The 16,961-nt window shown below is 53.3% G+C and overlaps 1 protein-coding gene across 1 annotated transcript in view; it reads right to left on the bottom strand.

Moving 5' to 3' along the window:
• Window positions 1-10,373, bottom strand: part of PDE6B (phosphodiesterase 6B) — a 29,006-nt gene extending 18,633 nt beyond the window's left edge. Inside the window, exons 1-3 of the mRNA XM_010993861.3 lie at window positions 9,892-10,373; window positions 7,241-7,393; window positions 6,889-6,978 (exon numbers count right to left, since the gene is read on the bottom strand). Of these exons, the coding sequence (XP_010992163.3) occupies window positions 6,889-6,978; window positions 7,241-7,393; window positions 9,892-10,359 (711 nt within the window). The 5' untranslated portion in view covers window positions 10,360-10,373. The remainder of the gene's footprint in view (window positions 1-6,888; window positions 6,979-7,240; window positions 7,394-9,891) is intronic.
• Window positions 10,374-16,961: the final 6,588 nt, after the last annotated feature.

Genomic DNA, 16,961 nt, shown 5'->3' on the forward strand with positions numbered 1-16,961 from the left:
CTCACAGCATAAGCAAAAATTAACTCAAAACAGATCAAGACCTAAATGTAAGATCTAAAACTATGAACCTAGAAGAAAACACAGGGGAAAAAGCTTCATGTCATTGGATTTGGCAATGATCACTTAGGTGCGACATCAAAGACTCAGACAACCAAAGGAAAAATGGACAAATTGGACTTCCTGAAAATCCAAAATTTTTTGTGCATCAAAGGAGACTATCAACAGAGTAAAAAGGCAACTCATGGATTAGGAGAAAATATTTGCAAACCATAGATCTGATAAGGGAGTAATACCCAGATTATGCAGAGAACTCCTAAAACTCAACAACAGCAACAGAATGAACAACCGGATTAAAAAAATGGGCAAAGAAATTGAAAAGACACTTCTCCAAAGAAGGTATACAAATAGCTGATAAGCATATGAAAAGATAATCAATATCACTAATCATTAGAAGAATGCAAATCAGGACTACATTCAGAACTAACACCCGTTAGGATGGCTACTTTCAAAAACAAAACAACACAAGTGTTGGTAAGGATGTGGAGAAATTGGGACCCCTGTGCACTGTTGGTGGGAACAGAAAATGGTGCAGACACTTAGGAGAATAGCATGGAAGTTATTAAAAAACTGAACAGAACTACCATATGATCCAGCAATTCCACTTCTGGGTACATACTCAGAAGAACTGAAAGCAGGGTTTCAAAGAGATATTTGTACATTCATGGTCACAGCAGCATTATTCACAATAGCTAATGTGTCCATCAACAGATGAATGGATAAGCAAAATATGCTATAGTCATACAATGGAGTACTATTTAGCCTTAAAAAAGGAAGAAAATTCTGTAATATGCTACAACATGGATGAACCTTGAGGATATTATGCTCAGTGAAATAAACCAGTCACAAAGACACGTACTGTAGGATTCCACTTATACAAGGTACTTAGAGTAGTTAAAATCATAGAAACAGAAAGCAGAGTATGATTTCCAGGGGCTAGGACAGAGGAGACGGGGGAGCCAGTGTTTAATGGGGACAGAGTTCCAGTTTGGGAAGCTGTATGGAGTTTTGGAGATGATAGTGGTGATGGCTGCACAATACAAATGTACTTAACACCACTGAACTGTAGACTTAGAAATGGTTAAGACAATAAATTTTACGTTATATGTATTTTACTACAATGAAAATAGTTGGGAAAAACAGTAGAGGGATGGAGAAATATGTACCATGCTAACATCAATCAAAAGAAAGCTGGAGTAGCTATATTAATTTCATACACAGCAGGCTTCAGAAGAAGGAAAATTGCGGGAGTAAAGAGGAACATTACATAATAATAAAGGGGCCATTTCTCCAAGAAGACATAACACTCCTTAATGTGTATGTATCTACAACTGAGCATCAAATTCCATGAAGCAAAAACTAATAGAACTGCAAGAAAAAATAGATAAACCCACTGTTCTGGCTGGAGGCTTTAGCATTCTTCTCTCAGTTAATTGATAGATCCAACAGGCAGAAAGTCAGTAAGCAAACAGCTGAACCATGCAGCAGTGGACATAATGAGTATCTGCAGACAACTCCACCCGACAGCAGCGGAATGTGCACCTCAAGTTCACACGGAGCAGTCACCAAAACAGACCAGAGTGCGGCCCACAAAACTCGTATTAACACATTTAAAAGAATTAAAAGATTATAAAGAATATATTGTTATACTACAGGACTACACTAGAAATTATTAACAGAAATGTAGTTGGAAAATTCAAAAATACATCAAATAATACACTTCTAATCAATACATGGGTCAAAGAAGAAGTCTCAAGAGAAATTTATAAAGAGTTTGAACCAAGTGAAAATGAAAATACAATTTATCAAAGTTTGTGGGATGCAATGAAAGCAGTGCTTGGAGGGAGATGTATAGCATTGGATGTACATATTAGAAAAGAAGAAAGATTGAAAATCAGTAATCTAGTCTTAGGAAACTAGAAAAAGTAGATTAATTTAAGTCTAAAGCAAGCAGAAGAAAATGAATAATAAGTATTAAAACAAAACCAAAACCCCCCCCCCCCAAATTTGGTAATCCAGAGTAAGTAGCTTAGATTAACTGAATCTTTCAATGCCTTGAAAGACACAAACTACCAACACCCACATGAAAAGAAGCAGGATAATCTGAACAGACCTGTAAGTGTTAAAGACGCTGGGTCTACGTTTAATAATCTTCCAAAAAGGAAAGCCGTGTCCCTGATGGATTCAGGGGTGGATTCCACAAAACATTTAGGGAAGAAATTATGCCAATTCACTACAATTTCTTCCAGAAAACAGAAGCAGAGGGAGTACCTCCTAACCCGTTCTGTGAGGCCAGAATTACCCTCATACCCAAACCAGATAGAGACATTACAGGAAAAAAGAAAAGGAAAAAAATCACAGCCCCAAACCTCTCATGAACAGAGGTGCAAAGATTCTTAACAAGATATTAGCAAACCCAGTCCAATAACATATAAAATTAATTACACTCCATGACCAGGCTGCATTTATCCCAGGTGTGCAACGCTGGCCCAGCATTCGAAAATCAGGTAATGCAATCCACCACATTACCAGGCTAAAGAAAAAAAAAATAACATTATCATATCAATTGATGAAGAAAAAATATTTGACAAAGTCCAACACTCATTCAGAATAAAAGCTCTGAGCAAAGTGGAAACAGAGGGGAAATTTCTCAATTAGCTGAAAATTCTGCAACAACCCTAGTGAACATCTTACTTGACGGTGAGAAAGTGGCCCTTCCCCTAAGGCTGGGAGCAAGGCCTGGAGGTCCCCTCCCGCCACACACGTTCAACACCGCACGCAGTCCTAGCGCTGAGACAAGGAAGGGGAGTGCACTGGATGGGGGTTGGGGAGGAAGGGGTAAAGCTGTCTCTGTCCGCAGACGACATGATTGTCTATGTGAAAATACCAAGGAGTCAGTTTTAAAACCTCCTGGAACTAACAGTGATTGTCTTAAGCTCACGAGGTACAAAGTGGACATACAAAGTCAGTTGCTTTCCTTTATACCAGCAGTGAACAAGTGGAACTTGAAATTAAGAGCATAATACCACTTACGTTAGCGTAAAAATTAAATACTTAGGCACAAATTAACAAAATATGTACGGAATCTATATGCAAAAATGACAAAACTCTGAAGAAATCAAAGAAGCTCGAAATAAATGGAGAGGTATTCTCTGTTCATGAACTGGAAGACTCATTGTTAAGATGCCAGCTGTTCCCAACTTGATGTACAGATTTAATGCAGAACCAATTAAAATATCATCAAGCTATTTCACGCATATGGACAAACTGATTTTAAAGTTGATATAGAAAGGCAAAAAACATAAAATATCTAGCACAATACTGCAGGAAAAAAAGTTGGAGGATTGGTATTCCCAACTTTAAGACAATAAAGCTTCAATTGTGAAGATAGTACAGTACTGGCGAAAAAGCAGGCGTGTAGCTCAATGGGACGGAATTGAGAGCCCAGAAAGACTCACACAAGTACAGTCAGCTGCGGTTTGATAAAAGAGCGAAGGCAACTCAGCAAAGAAAGGCTGGTCTTTCCACGAACTGCTGCTGGAACTACTGGCACATCATGTGCCAAAAAGGTGCATGTGTAGACACAGAACTTATACCTTTCACAGGATTAACCCGTAGACCCGAGTGCAAAATGCAAAACCATAAATCTGCTAGAAGAGGACATAGCACAAAATCTAGGTGACCTTCGGTTTGGTGATGAGTTTTAAGATGTAATACCCACCTATAATCCATGAAGGAAAATTTTATTAAATAAATTTATTAAAATTTTAAACTTCTGTTTCCCAAATACACTATTAAGAGAATGAAAAGACAAGCTATAACGGTGGAGAAATTATTTGCATATCTGATAAAGGACTTAAACCCCAGTTTTACAAAAAAACTCTTAAAACTATAATAAGGAAACAGACAACTTACTTTAAAAAAAGCACAAGAGATCTGAACAGATACCTCACCAAAGAGTACGATTTTCAGGTGGCAAATAAACATATGAAAAGATGTTCAATATCTCCTGTCATTAGGGAGCTGTAAATTAAAACAATAACGAGAAACACCTGTCAGAACAGTTAAACTCCAAGTAACTGACGATACAAAAAGATGCCAAGGACGCACAGCAACAGGAGTTCTCAGTCATTGTTGATGAGAATGCAGAACGGTACAGCCCTTTTTTGGCAGTTTCTCACAAAGTTAAACCCAGTTATACTGTATTATCCAGCAGTCACACTCTTTGGTATTTACTCAACTGCACTGAAAAATTATGCCCACACAAAAACCTGTACACAAATGTTTATAGCAGTTTTATTCATAATTGCCCCCAACTGTAGGCAACCAAGATGTTCTTCCATAGGTGAGTGAATAAATAAACTGTGATACATCCAGACGTTGGAATATTACTCAGCAATACGAAGAAATGGGCTACCAAGCCATGAAAAGACGTGGAGGAACCCTAAATGCACGTTACTAACTGAAAGAAGCCAGTCTTAAAAGGCTGCGTACTGTGTGATTCCAACTATGTGACATTCTGCAAAACTGTGGAGACAGCGAAAGGTCAGTGGTTGCCAGGGCTTTGGTGGAGGTGGGCGTGGAGGGATAACGGGGTCCAGGTCGGTGAAGTGATTCTTCATGGCAACTTAACGGTGGGTGCAGGTCGTGAGGCGTTTGTCAGGGCCTATAGAAATGCACAGCACAAAGAATGAGCCATAATGTGTGCAAACACACAAAGAAAATCGTTTGGTAGTTTGGGAGAGTCCAAGAAAGAATGGAGGCAGTGATGAGATCTGCACGGAAATGCATGAAGCCTCCTCACAAGAGGGGATGGGGAGAGGTGCTGACCTCAGGCCTTTTGGAAACGAGTAGTGAGTGTCGTCCACAAGAGTCAAAGAAAGGAGCTCTGGTGATGAGTTTATGCCCCTGGGCTACAGGTCACAGTCCTGGCCTGCAGTGTGCGTGCCCCGGAATTGGACAGTTAGATAAATGGACAGCAGAGATGGGAGACAGGGTCTCCGGGCTGGTGTGGAGGGGAGGAGGCCAGAAGGGTCTGGACGGGGATGGATTACGGTTGGAGACACAGCAGGAACTCAGGCTCAATTTAGTGTGGACACAAATGGTTATATGCAAAAATGTTTACAGACGTGCGTGTACACACACTTGTCTCCTTGCTCTGTCAGCCAAAGGCCTAGAAGCTATGCCACCCCCATAGCCAAGAGCACACCTAGTGCCCAGATCTTTGTCTCTAAGACCATTTCCTGTGAAGGGAACCAGGACTTCCCGAGGAACGGTTGGTCTCAGGACTGGGCAGGAAATCCTACAGATGAAACAGGAGCATTTCTTAGCGTCCGAAAGTAAGGATGTGTGAAAGCCCCCAAACAAAAAACCCACCCACCCACCAAACAAAACCACCCAGAATGAAGGATTTTGGGGGATGTGTCAGAGGACACAGGATCCTCTGAGAGGAACAGCTGAACCATGGCGTCAGGAAATTGTGCTGGTCGTAACTTAAGAGCACAGAATACATCCCTGTGTCCAGACTGATAAACATGATGATATAAGGAAATAAGTGGGCACAGTGAGTCTCCCTGCAAACCCCATCCCTGCAGTGGGGGGCCCCAGAGGCCTCTCGAAGTGCTCCTCACAGCCCCCAGGGGCCCCCGTCCCTGAGCGCTGCCTTCAGCCCCACTGCAGTCGGGATGGCCACTCCTCCACGGCCTCAGGCCGTGGCCTCGCCCTTCCTTCTGCCCAGCGCACCCTCCCGGCCCCCGAGCGTCCTCCCACTGCCTCTGCTGCACAGCCACCCGGGCTGGTGGGCCTTGTTCCCCCTGGGCTGCATCCCCAGCCCCACATGCCCTGGCCCATGGAGGTGACCCTCCCAGAGGTTTTACCTTAGGTGGGGCCTGCCTGTGGCCAGGAGGTCCTCGGCGGGCTTGGGTTGCCCCCTTGCCTGCCTGGGCTGCTCTTCTCACAGCCCGTGGGTCAGGAGGGGACCCCTGAACCCAGCCTTTCTCTCCAGACACTGAGACAAGCACAGGAACCTGTTGTCACTTTAACAGGTTTACAGCATGCGACCAGGACGCAAACAGCATTTGCAGACGGAACAGAAAGAGGGACAGTGTGGAGTGGCCAGTAAGGCTTGGCCCGGAGGCCGCAGGCCCAGAGTGGTGGGAGTCTCCCTGTCCACTCACTGTTTGTCCACCGCTCCCGCGGGCGAGGACTCTGGGCTGGAGGACTTGGATGGGACGTACCCCCGGGGGCCCCATCAGCTCAGCCCGTTCCCACAGCCACAGTCCCACCTGCTTGCGTCAGACCCCCACGCCTCCCTCGCTTACGGAGGAAAAGCAGATTCTGGCCCTGGAGGAGACTGCTGCCCCGTGTAGCCGGGGGCAGAACCCACCGGAAGCTGGGCCAGCGGGTGGCGGGACCCTCTGACCCTGCTGTACATTCATAGTTCACATAATTCGCCCAGCTCCTTCCAAAGAAGGTCTGAGGCGGCTTCTAAGGAGGCGCTGTGACTTCAGCATCTGCAGGTGCTCACGCCACCTGGGCCAGAGGGCGCGTCAGGCTGGGCAGACAGGGAACGAGGGGCCCAGCCCCAACAGGGGCCTGGCCTCCCTGCCCACAGCTCGGTGCACTCTCAGCACCACACCCACAACCACAAAAGCCTTGGGGCCTTCCCCCTGGGGCTGCTGGCCTGGGACCTGTGCAGGCGGACACAGCACTACATGTTTTTGTCCAGAGAGACTGGGGCCACGGGCACCTGGACACACTCTGACAGAGATGCCCTGTGCTCTGAGCACGACGTTCCGGGAGGGAGGGCCTGGCTGGGCGGCGCGCAAGTACCTGGCCTCGGCGTGTCTCACAGTTGTGGAGGTAGCTCAAGTGGTAGATCTTCAGGTTTAACGTGCCGAAATTCAGATACTTCAAGAAAACCTGAGAGAGTAGTTGTAACGGCAGGAGTTAAAAACCTTGGCTTTCAGAAGTGCACCCCAGTGTGCACCTGTGGGGGAGATACCCAGCTGCCTGGAGGAGGGGCCACACACAGGCCCACATGCCGGAAGACACAGGATGCCTGGGCGAGTCCCCAGAGCCAAGCTGAGGGGTGGTGCGTACTTGACACCGCTGGCCAGGCGCAGGGCACGGGGAGACTCGGGGTCAGACCGGCATGCACGCTCAGGGGCTCCCCGACACTCACATCTTCATCTTCACTGGTGAAACACGGGCCGTCCAGCTTGTTCACAGCCATGATCACAGCCACAACATCTTTGCCGTTCATGATGGGTGTGGCCAGGATGTTCCTTGTCACATAGTCGGTCAGCTCATCAGCGAAGGAGCTGAAGTGGGGACACTGTGAGGCAAGTGATAAGGGAGAGGCCATTGTTCTGTGGACCTGGAGCCCTGGTCCCCCTGGTCCCTGGGGTCAGGGCTAAGCTGACCAGGCCATGCCCTGGGCCTCAGGAGCCTGGGAAGCAGAGAGGACATGGCCAATGGCCTGTCCTTGGGGCTCCAGCCTGGCTCAGTCCCCAGCACCCCATCTCAGAGCCAGTGACACCCAGCTCTCCATCCACAGACTCTGTAGAGTCCTCGCGGGCACCTCTCCACCTTGCACCCCACTGGGCTGGGTCTTCCCACACCTGCTGCCACCTGGCAGAGCTGGCCTCCTGGATGCCTCTTGAGTCTGTCCAGTCCACCCATCCCCAGGCCCCTTCTCATCCTGGCTGCATCTCCTCCTGCCTTCAGCCACCTCGGGCTAGCTCCTGCACCCCTGGACTGTCCCCAGCCGCTGCGGGTCTCCTGTGCCCCTGCTCCATGGGGTTTCTGGCACCCATGATGAGACCTCCATCCATCTCTGGCCTCCCGGGGGAGGGGTTCCCCCAGTCCCAGAGTTGCCCTTTGGGGATTCTCCCTGGTCAGGGGTCAGTTGAAGGGTTCTTAGGTTTGTCTCCACAGGAAAATGCTCATCTGAGCTTTTCCCCAGCCCTCTGAGTGTTACCAACCTCAGGACCATAGCACCCAAACTTCATTTGCAGAAACACCTGCCCTCTTGTGTCCCCACTCTAAGGACTGGCACCCACCCATCACCCCACAGAGGGGACCTGGGTCTTGGCGCCTCCCCTCCCCTCTGACCCAGTAGGTCTCCAAGCCCTGTGACTTCTCTGAAGTGCCTTCAGCTCTCTGCTTCCACCGCCCAGTCATCAGTGACCAGAGCATCCCTAGGCCCCCACCTGCCTCCCGGCCCATCTTGCTCAGCATGGCCTGCCCGGTCCTCCTCCCTCATCTGAGCTGTCCTGGATCCTGGGAGTTTCCCCACAAAGGCCAGCTGCCACTTTGGCAGGGTCTAGATACCTTGGTGACATGTGGGACCCTCTGACAAGGTGTTTCAGAGCCTTCCAGGACCTCCTGCCTGGCTGCCTCCCATGAACCCTGGGGTCTCAGGGACCACGAAGGGCTGGTGGGGTGACATCACAGCCCTGTGGCACTTGCCACCACTGCCCACAGATGGCCCCTGGTAGAGCACTGGCTCCGCTGCAGTCTCCCTCTGGATTTCACGATGCACTTATTGGAAACTTGCTTTTTAGCTGATTTTCACTCGCCTCTGTTCCACTGCATCTGAGATAAACAAGCCCAGTGTAGCCCTGAGGACTGAGGCCGTCGCCATGAAGGGGGCGTCCAGCCACACTGGCCAGTTGGGGAGATATCAGAGGAGGCTGTCCTGTTGGAGCTGGAAGAGAGGCCAAGCCCCAGGGAGAGACAGCCCTGCAGGGGGTGGGGTGGGAGGGGCCAGCACAGACAGTTTGAATCAGACCCTCAGAGACACTGACACTGACAGCACAGGTCTGGGGGTGGGTGCTCAGCCGGAGGACAACAGACCCAGACGTACAGAAGGAAGGGGCAAGGTGTAGCATGTGGGAAGGGGGTGGGGGAGGAGGTGGGGAGCGGAGGAGGCACTCAGTGTAGGCGCCCCCACTCCTGCCGAAATTTTTTCCCTGGTAATTCAGGCTCCTCGTATTTCGATTTGCAGGTGACCCATTTCTTAAAAAGGAAGTGAGATGAAGCTAATCCCGGAGATTACTATATTCAGGTCGCTGGACCCAGGCTTGTTTGAGCAGATAAGTTTAAGAGGATTGCAGCACAGCTCAGGATCGGGGGTCCATCCACAAGTCTGTTTGTCTCTGGGGACAAGGGGACAGTGGAGACCGGCAGTGGGTAATCCCCACTGGGTTCCTTCGTGGAACGTGGATGAGACTGACCCAGCTCACGGGCCTGCTTCCCACTCCCAGGCCAGACCCTGATCCTCGGAGGTGGGACAAGACACCCTCCCCTGCCCACCGCGGCCTCCCCTTCCTGCTCCTTCTCCTCAGAGGCCCTCACACGTGTCCAACAGGCACCTCAGCAGCCTGGCCCAGTCTGACATGTCCTCCCCTGCCCAAACCACCCTCTTCTCCCCAGGGTGGGGCTCCCTCCTCCTGGCGCACGGGCCTCACACCGCAGAACCTGTCCCCTCGAATCTCCCAGCTCCAGGCACTGCCGCCCACTCCTTGACCAGACCTGGCTTCCCCATCGCTTCTCCTGAACCCCCAAAACTTGCCTGCCCCAGCGAGCAGTATGGTTTCCCAGGAGGTTGCGAATTTAGGGCTCTGGGGCCCACTGACTCCTTTCTGGGCCCCTGTACCAGCCCCTGCTCTGACCCCTTCCTCCCCAGACTCTTGTCCATGGAGCTGTCAGTTAAGGGGGCATTAGTGCCTGCCTAGGCCACCTTCCCCAAACGTGACAGTCCCCTGTGGGCTGACTCGTCCCTCAGGGCTTGTGGGGGCCCCTCACTGACCCCCGAGGCCCAGCACCCACCTCCGTCACATCCTTGACGTTCACGGTTTTCTTGGTCTGAGCCACATGGCCCACGACCCCAATGTCCAGTGGAAAGACGATCTCGGAGTCGGGGGGCACCAGGCAGTCCTCCAGGATGCTGTCGTGCTGCACGCTGAAGAGGCGCGTGGCGAGCTCGGCCACGCCATTGCGCTGGCGGTACATGAAGAGGCTGCAGCGGTCGGCACGCAGGATGGAGCAGAGGCGCCGCAGGATCTTGAAGACCACCCTCTCCATGTTCACACTCTCCTGCATGTCCTGCACCAGCTCGAACAGTGCCGCACTCTCCTCCACCTGGCACAGCTCTCGGAAGCTGGCGCCGCCCGCCAGGGCCGTGTCCTCGCAGGCGCTGGCCGCATCCTCAGGGCTCAGCTTCTTCCCAAAGTACTGGTCCGTGAAGCCCGGGTTCTGGTCCAGGAACTTTTGCACCTGCTCCTCGCTGAGGCTCATGGTGTCCCGCTGCCCGTCCGGCCCCAGGTGCACAGGGACCTCCAGCAAACACTGTCATCAGCAAAGCCTTTCTTAGCGATGATTACCACACCAGCTGACTCACCCTCGCCTGCCCGCCCTCGCCTTAGACCTGGACTTCCCACTTCCTGGGAAAATCAGACCCCCAGGAGTGGGGACTATAGGCTAACACTCAGGGGCTTCGCCAATAGCGGGAGTCCTGGGCTGTAGGGGAGCAGCACTTGGCTTCTAGGGGGGCAGGCCTCGACCCCCACCCCCTGGAGAGAGATAGTCCCAAAAGACACTGGGCCCCTTTTTGCCTGAGGGGCCCTGAGTATCTGGGGCTGTCCAGCAGGTAGCTCCAGGGCTCCTGGGCACCCGCACTTGGGCACAGGTGAGCTGGGGTGGGCAGGCAACCAGCTCTACCTCGGAAAGTTACAGCCCAGCTGTAAGAGGGGGAGAGGGGATGGAGGGTGCAGCCCATGCCAGTGGAGGGAAGTGGGGAGAAGGGAGGCAGGTGTGGAGCTGGGACCACAAGGTGGGGTCTGCACATACTTTCCTTTCTCCTGTCTGGTGACGAGGTGGCTCTTGTTCAGACTGGCACCCTCGGTCAGAGGGCGTCTCAGTGAATCCCCACCATGCGTCTCTCTTCTCAGCCAAATCCCTGCTTATTGAGAGCCCTTTATTCATGACACTCGACCCTCTCCTTGTGTGGAGCCCACAGCCGCACCACTACTGCATTTTACAGACAGGATTATTCCTGAGTGCCGGTGCCTCAGACAGGGCCTGTGGGCCCAGACGGCAGCAGTGCCTCTGCTGGGGGCCATGTCCACCTTTCCCCAGACGTACTGGCCTCCCTGTGAGACATGACGTGATGAAAAGGCTGGATTACAAATGGAGGACCACCCTGGCCTGTCTGACCCTCCTGCCTCAGGATGGTCCTCCACATTGCACCAGAGACTGTGCAGATGTGTGTGTGTGTGCGTTTGCATACACGTGGTTCATGCTGGGTGTGCCCGTGGACTGCTGGAAGTTTGGGGGCAGGGCCTCTGTCCACAGTGTGGACTAGCCGTGCACACCACTCAGCAAAGCCTGGGTGGGCCCCTGGATTCGAGGGTCCCCTCCCATAGCTGCCAGAGAGTGATGCTGATGGACTCGGGGTCCTCCTGGCCAAGCCCGGGGCCTCAATTGAGGGAAAGGGCCTGGAGCTACTTTGTCTCTCTTGTGCTGCTGGAGTCCCTGTCCCCACCACACTCTTAACCAGGCTGCAGGTAAGGTGAGATTTTGACTCTCACTGTGCTGAGCTGGTCGGGAGGCGTGTGTACACGTGTATAGGCGTGCAATGTGCACACGTGTGTGTGAGTGCAGGGCCAGTGCCTCTTGTGCTTACAAACGTTTCCTCAGCACAAGTTCTGGTTCCTGGCCACTCTCTGTATGGGCCCTGGGCTGGCGCCCTGCAGCTGCCTGGCCACAATGGGCCCAGCTGGCTGAGCACGGGGCATCGGCCTTGTGTGTGACGTTCCTGCCTCCGCTTAGTCACGCAGCAGATTCCTTTCAGGGATCTGCTCTGAGGTCTCCCACTTCCCTAAAAATAGTGAGGGTGAATGCGGGCGGGGGAGACACGGTGCCAGGTTGGGGAGGCAGGTGCTGTGGGCGGGGGCTGCAGGGCTTGGATCGGGGGCCAGGGCCGTGGGTCACTTCACTCTCAGCTCAGCACCAGACTGCTACCAGAGCCCCTCCGGAGTACTGTCCAAATTATGCCCAGATGTGATGGCCGTCCGGCTGAGCCGCCCGGAGAGCCAGCGTGTGAGGGGATGCGTCCCAGATCCTCTGCCTGCCCTACTCCCAGGCCCAGCCTCCCTGCTCTCTCTCCCCCTCCCTGCAAGGCTGAGGGTTGCGGGGTAGGGGAATGACGCTCACATGAGTGAGGGGTGCACCTGCTTCTAGGGGAGGGGAGGGCGTGGCCCAGGGCTCAGAGTAGCTGCTGGAGGGTGCGTGGGGTGGGGGGCCTGTAGCAGGAGCAGAGTGGGTGGGGAGGAAGGTGCTGGCTGAGGAGCTTGGGGCGCTAGCGCGGGACAGCTGGGGGCTGTGGGTGAGAGCCAAGGGGGCGCGGAGCGACTGGCTGGCGGGTCTGCTGCCCTGAGCCTGCAGGCTCGCAGGGGTGGGGCGGTGGCCCTGCTGTCAGCGCCCTGAGGAGCCTGGGCCCAGGCCCTGCAGGGCGGAGTGCAGGTGCTGCCGCCTACCTGCAGGCCACCCTCCTCCCCCTCCACACGCCCAGCGGTGGGGCCCAGGCCCTGCAGGGCGGGCTCTTGACGCAGTGAGGTGCACCTGTGAGGTGCACCTGTGTGGCCTGGCATTTAGGTGCCTGTGTCCACCTGGGACGTTCACCCGTAAGGAGATACGCCAGGAGGCCTGCCTGTGAGATGGGCCTGTAGATACAGCTGTGTTCAAGGCCCATCAGACACAACAGGTAACTTCTCCACAGATGAACCTGGAGGCTGTCTGAGAAGTGGGACTGCTCCTTCACCCGTTTCCATTAATTTACCTCTTACAATGTGGAATTTTAAAATTCGCAAGCACGTCCTGGGAGCCATTTATATCGAATGCTATCACACGAGAGAGTTCTGGATTCCCGTCTCAAATGTGGAGAGGAGGCCCCTTCACCAGGAGCAATGCCCTGAAATGAAAACTTGCCAGTCAGGACGGATGGCGGGGAAACCGGGTTCACGTGCAGGAGTCTCATGAAATTTGTGGTGCAGTGGGGTACATGTCCCTTAGGACCTTGTCTTTCCACATGGGATTTGCTGGCAAGATGGCAGGAGAGGTGGTCACTGGCCCTGCCGTGAAAGGACGGAGGATACAGTGGGAGGTGGGGTGAGATGGGGTGTGGTGGGGACTCTGACCTGAGGTCGCCAGAGGGTGAGTGTGCACCCCTTGCCCCGGCCCCACCCTCTGCCCTCCTGCTGCCTGACTCCAGGGCAGTCTCTGGCCCACCAGGGTCTTGCCACGTTGTTTCTGGTGGGTGTAAAGTGAGGGCATGTCGTGAGGCCCCGTGGAATAGGCACAGGGACCGCGGGAGGGGAGCAGGAGGCTGGGAGTGGAGAGAACAGAGGTCCAAGTTGGGGGGGGTATGGATGGAGGGGTGCAGAGCTGGGAGCAGAGGGACGAGGGTCCACCTGTCAGGGGTTTTGGCTAATCTGGTAGGGGAGCCAAAACTTGGGCAAAAAATCACGTCAAGCCAAGAAGAGATAGCAAGGCTCACGCTTTCTTGGGCCGTGGGTCCAGGAGACATTAGCACTTCCTCATTCATATTTCATGACCATCTTCTGTGTAGGACAGACTCGGGTCTTACTGTGCTTGAGCCCCCGGTGTTGGGTGTGAGGACCTACAGACAGGACCACTGCCCCTCCCTGGGAATGCGGCTGGAGGGCCAGACCCACGTACCGCACAGAGCAGAAGGGCAGGTGCAGGAGTGGGACGCATGTTCCTTCTGATGGTCTGGACGTCCAGGCCCCGTCCCAGTAGGATCTGAGGTGCCCGAAGGGCAGCTCAGGGAGACTGGTGGTCCCTTGTGAGCGTGGCTCCGGGAGCAGGCAGGTCAGGGAGGGGAAGGGAGGCCCCACAGAGCGGCTGAGGTCTTCTCAGCGAACCAGCCTGGGGCTGGCCCTGCAAGACTCATGAGTGTGGTCACCTTAGACCATCCAGCCCCAGGCCAGCTACCAGCTGACCACAGCTGCAATGTGACCTCAGGGAAGACTGGCAGAACTGCCCAGCTAAGCCTAGTCCAAGTGGCTGACCCACAGAATCATGAGAAAATGAAGTTGTTTAAGCCACAATGTTAGGGGGCATTTTGTCACGTTATGCATGGCTGGCTCCTTGAAAACAGAGCCTCAGGCATGGATTAAGTGTGAATACTTTACAAGAGAGATACAATCCCAGGGAGCAGGGCAGGGATCAGGGGTGGGGTGGTGGAGAGTGAGTTGAAGTCACCTGAGCCCTGGTTCTTGGGGAGCCGCAGACACAGCTGGCGGTTCAGCAAGTGTGCCCCTTGGCGCGTGCACAGAGAAACCTGCCCAGAATCGCCGTGGGAGGAGGAAGGGGAATCTCTTCTTTCTACTCCCTCCAGCCTCCTGCGTCCCTGTGGCCAGAGCTGGCCCCATTGGGAATGAGCTCTCCACGCTTTGGGGCACTCCTAGCCCCTTGGGCAGCTGTTCAGAAACCCAGACGCCTGCCCGTTGGGTGGAGTTTCACTCACAGCCACAGGGGATCGAGAGCTTGGTCAGTGCCAGGTGGGCCAGTCGGAGGGGGCTGAGCTGGAGGGGAGGCGGGGATCGGGGCACCAAGATTGTCCCAGGGGCCATGGTGTGTGTCTGACTCTGTGTTCCCAGAGGTTCACCCCCAACTAAGAGGTGGTTCTTCAGCCGAAATAGGACCTGTTAGACGTCATGAAAGAAAGCACACGTGGTTGGAGAGCTGGAAATAAAGTCATGCTTCCGCCGACCTTGAAGGAACCAAAGGGGCCTGTGTGGGGCCCATGGGTGGAGGCAGGTCTCCCTCCCTAATGCCGCTTCCACCCCGGAGCTTTATGCTTTTTGGTGATGTACACTCCTTCCAGGCCTCCTCCTCTTTGCACACACATCCGAGCCAGCAATTCTGGAACGGGACTCAAGACACGGGTCACTTGTTGCTCACCACTGTTTTAGTGGCTGTGCAGAATTCCACTGTGCGGCGTTCCCATGACTTATTGAATTAATCTCTTATTCATGGACCTTTAGAGGGTTTCCATGTGGGCTTTGAGGGAGATTAAATGATGTCCTGTCTCTGCCCCAGATCAGGAGCATGTGCGAGCGTGGACGGAGAGGGTCACCTTTGCCACTGATGGCCCTCCAGGAAGGCTTGGCCTCGTGTGCTGCAGGGGCCCAGCTGGGGCTGTGACCTGACGTGACTCCAGGGGAGACGGCAGGAGAGACAGAATCCCTCAAGCTTACAGAATCTTAATGGTTTTGCTTCACTCAATCATAAAAAGGACCCATGGCTATGACTGCCTACCAAGCAGTGTTCCTCATTCATGGGTGGGGCGGTCTTAGGGGCCCATAGGAGTGCAGGGCGTGGGGGCAGGGAGGTCGAAGCAGTCATCCCCTCGGTACCACAAGGCTGTATCTGGTCTCTTCTGTTTAAAACTATAATGAAGAGGGACCTGCTGAGTTCACTTCTGCCTCGTGTTTTTTCAACCTGGAATCTGTGAATGTGAATCAATTTGGAAATAAAATCTTTGCAGTGATAACCAATCTAGGATGAGGCCATCCCCAGTGTCTTTATAAGAAGAGGCACAGAGGGGAAGGCCATTCGTGGATGGAGACAGAGACGGCGTGGTACGTCTGCAGACCAAGGGGTGCCAAGGACTCCAGCCAGCACAGAAGCTGGAGAGAGACTTGGAACATATTCCCCAGAGAGGACCAGCCCGCAACTTGGACTTCTGGCCTCCAGAACTGAGGGACGCTGAACTGTTTAAGCCCCTACTCTGTGTAACTGGTTAGGGCAAACCTAGCAGAGGAGCACCAGTGTGGGCCAGGTTTGGCCGTGGGCTGTGGTTTGCCTGGTCCGAGCTTCATTCTGTGGCCAGTGACCCGCTGGGGACCAGCTAGGAACCACCTTGGCTTCCCAGCAGCCGTCACCAGTGCAGAGGGGAGTGCCCGGGCCATGCTGACAGTCAGAGCTGCTGCTTTCTGAGCACACACAGTGGTCTCCCAGTGGAGGCTGTCCTGGGGACCGCCAGTCTGAGGGACGTGCCCAGACCCAAGGAGGGAAGAGTTGTAAACTTGTGGGAATGGAGCTGGAACCCACCCTCCTCCACAGTTTGTTGGTTCAGCCCTTTGAGCAGCTTTTCGGAAACTGCGGCAGAAATTCACTTGCAACTGTAGGGGTCAGGACTCCCCAGAGAATCAGACCAATAGGTCTGTGGCTCCAGCCTGGTGTGTCCCAGGCCCGGGACCTGAGTGGGACTCGCCACGGGATGTGGGAGTGAAGGGACAGACTGAATGCACAGAAAACAAGTTAGAAGGGATGGGGCCTCATTTGAGACAGGGTATGATTACTGAGCATTGAGACAAAAACTTAGGCGATGAGCACAGGCAGGAGGATCAAGAGGAACATTTATGAGTCCTGTGACTGAACATTGTGGCTCAAAGGACCAGGAGAAACTGCTCAGAAGACACTGTGGCTGCAAGTCAGGTGGCGAGTAAGGAGCTGGGATAAAATACTGCTGCCCAGCTGGGATCACGGAGGCTGTGGCGGGCAGTCCAGTAGGAGGATTACGCTCCACCCGCTCCATCCCTACAACCGACCTCAGGCAACTGGTCTGTGGCTGAGGGGATGTGGGAGGAAGGAAGACTGTCACCTCTAAATAGCCAGAGGGGGAGGGCCTCCACTGCCCTTTGTCCCTCTTCCATGAATACATTCTCAAAAGGGCTCTCTGGAATCCTGGAATGAAGATGACATACTACAGCTTTCTGCAACCACAAAATATGAATGAGGAATAACTTGTTGTAAGCCACACTCATCTGAGGCCGTTTACTACCCTAGAATAACACCAGAAGTTAACTTAT

This window comes from Camelus dromedarius, chromosome 1, assembly GCF_036321535.1.
Source record: "Camelus dromedarius isolate mCamDro1 chromosome 1, mCamDro1.pat, whole genome shotgun sequence".
Lineage (NCBI taxonomy): Eukaryota > Metazoa > Chordata > Mammalia > Artiodactyla > Camelidae > Camelus > Camelus dromedarius.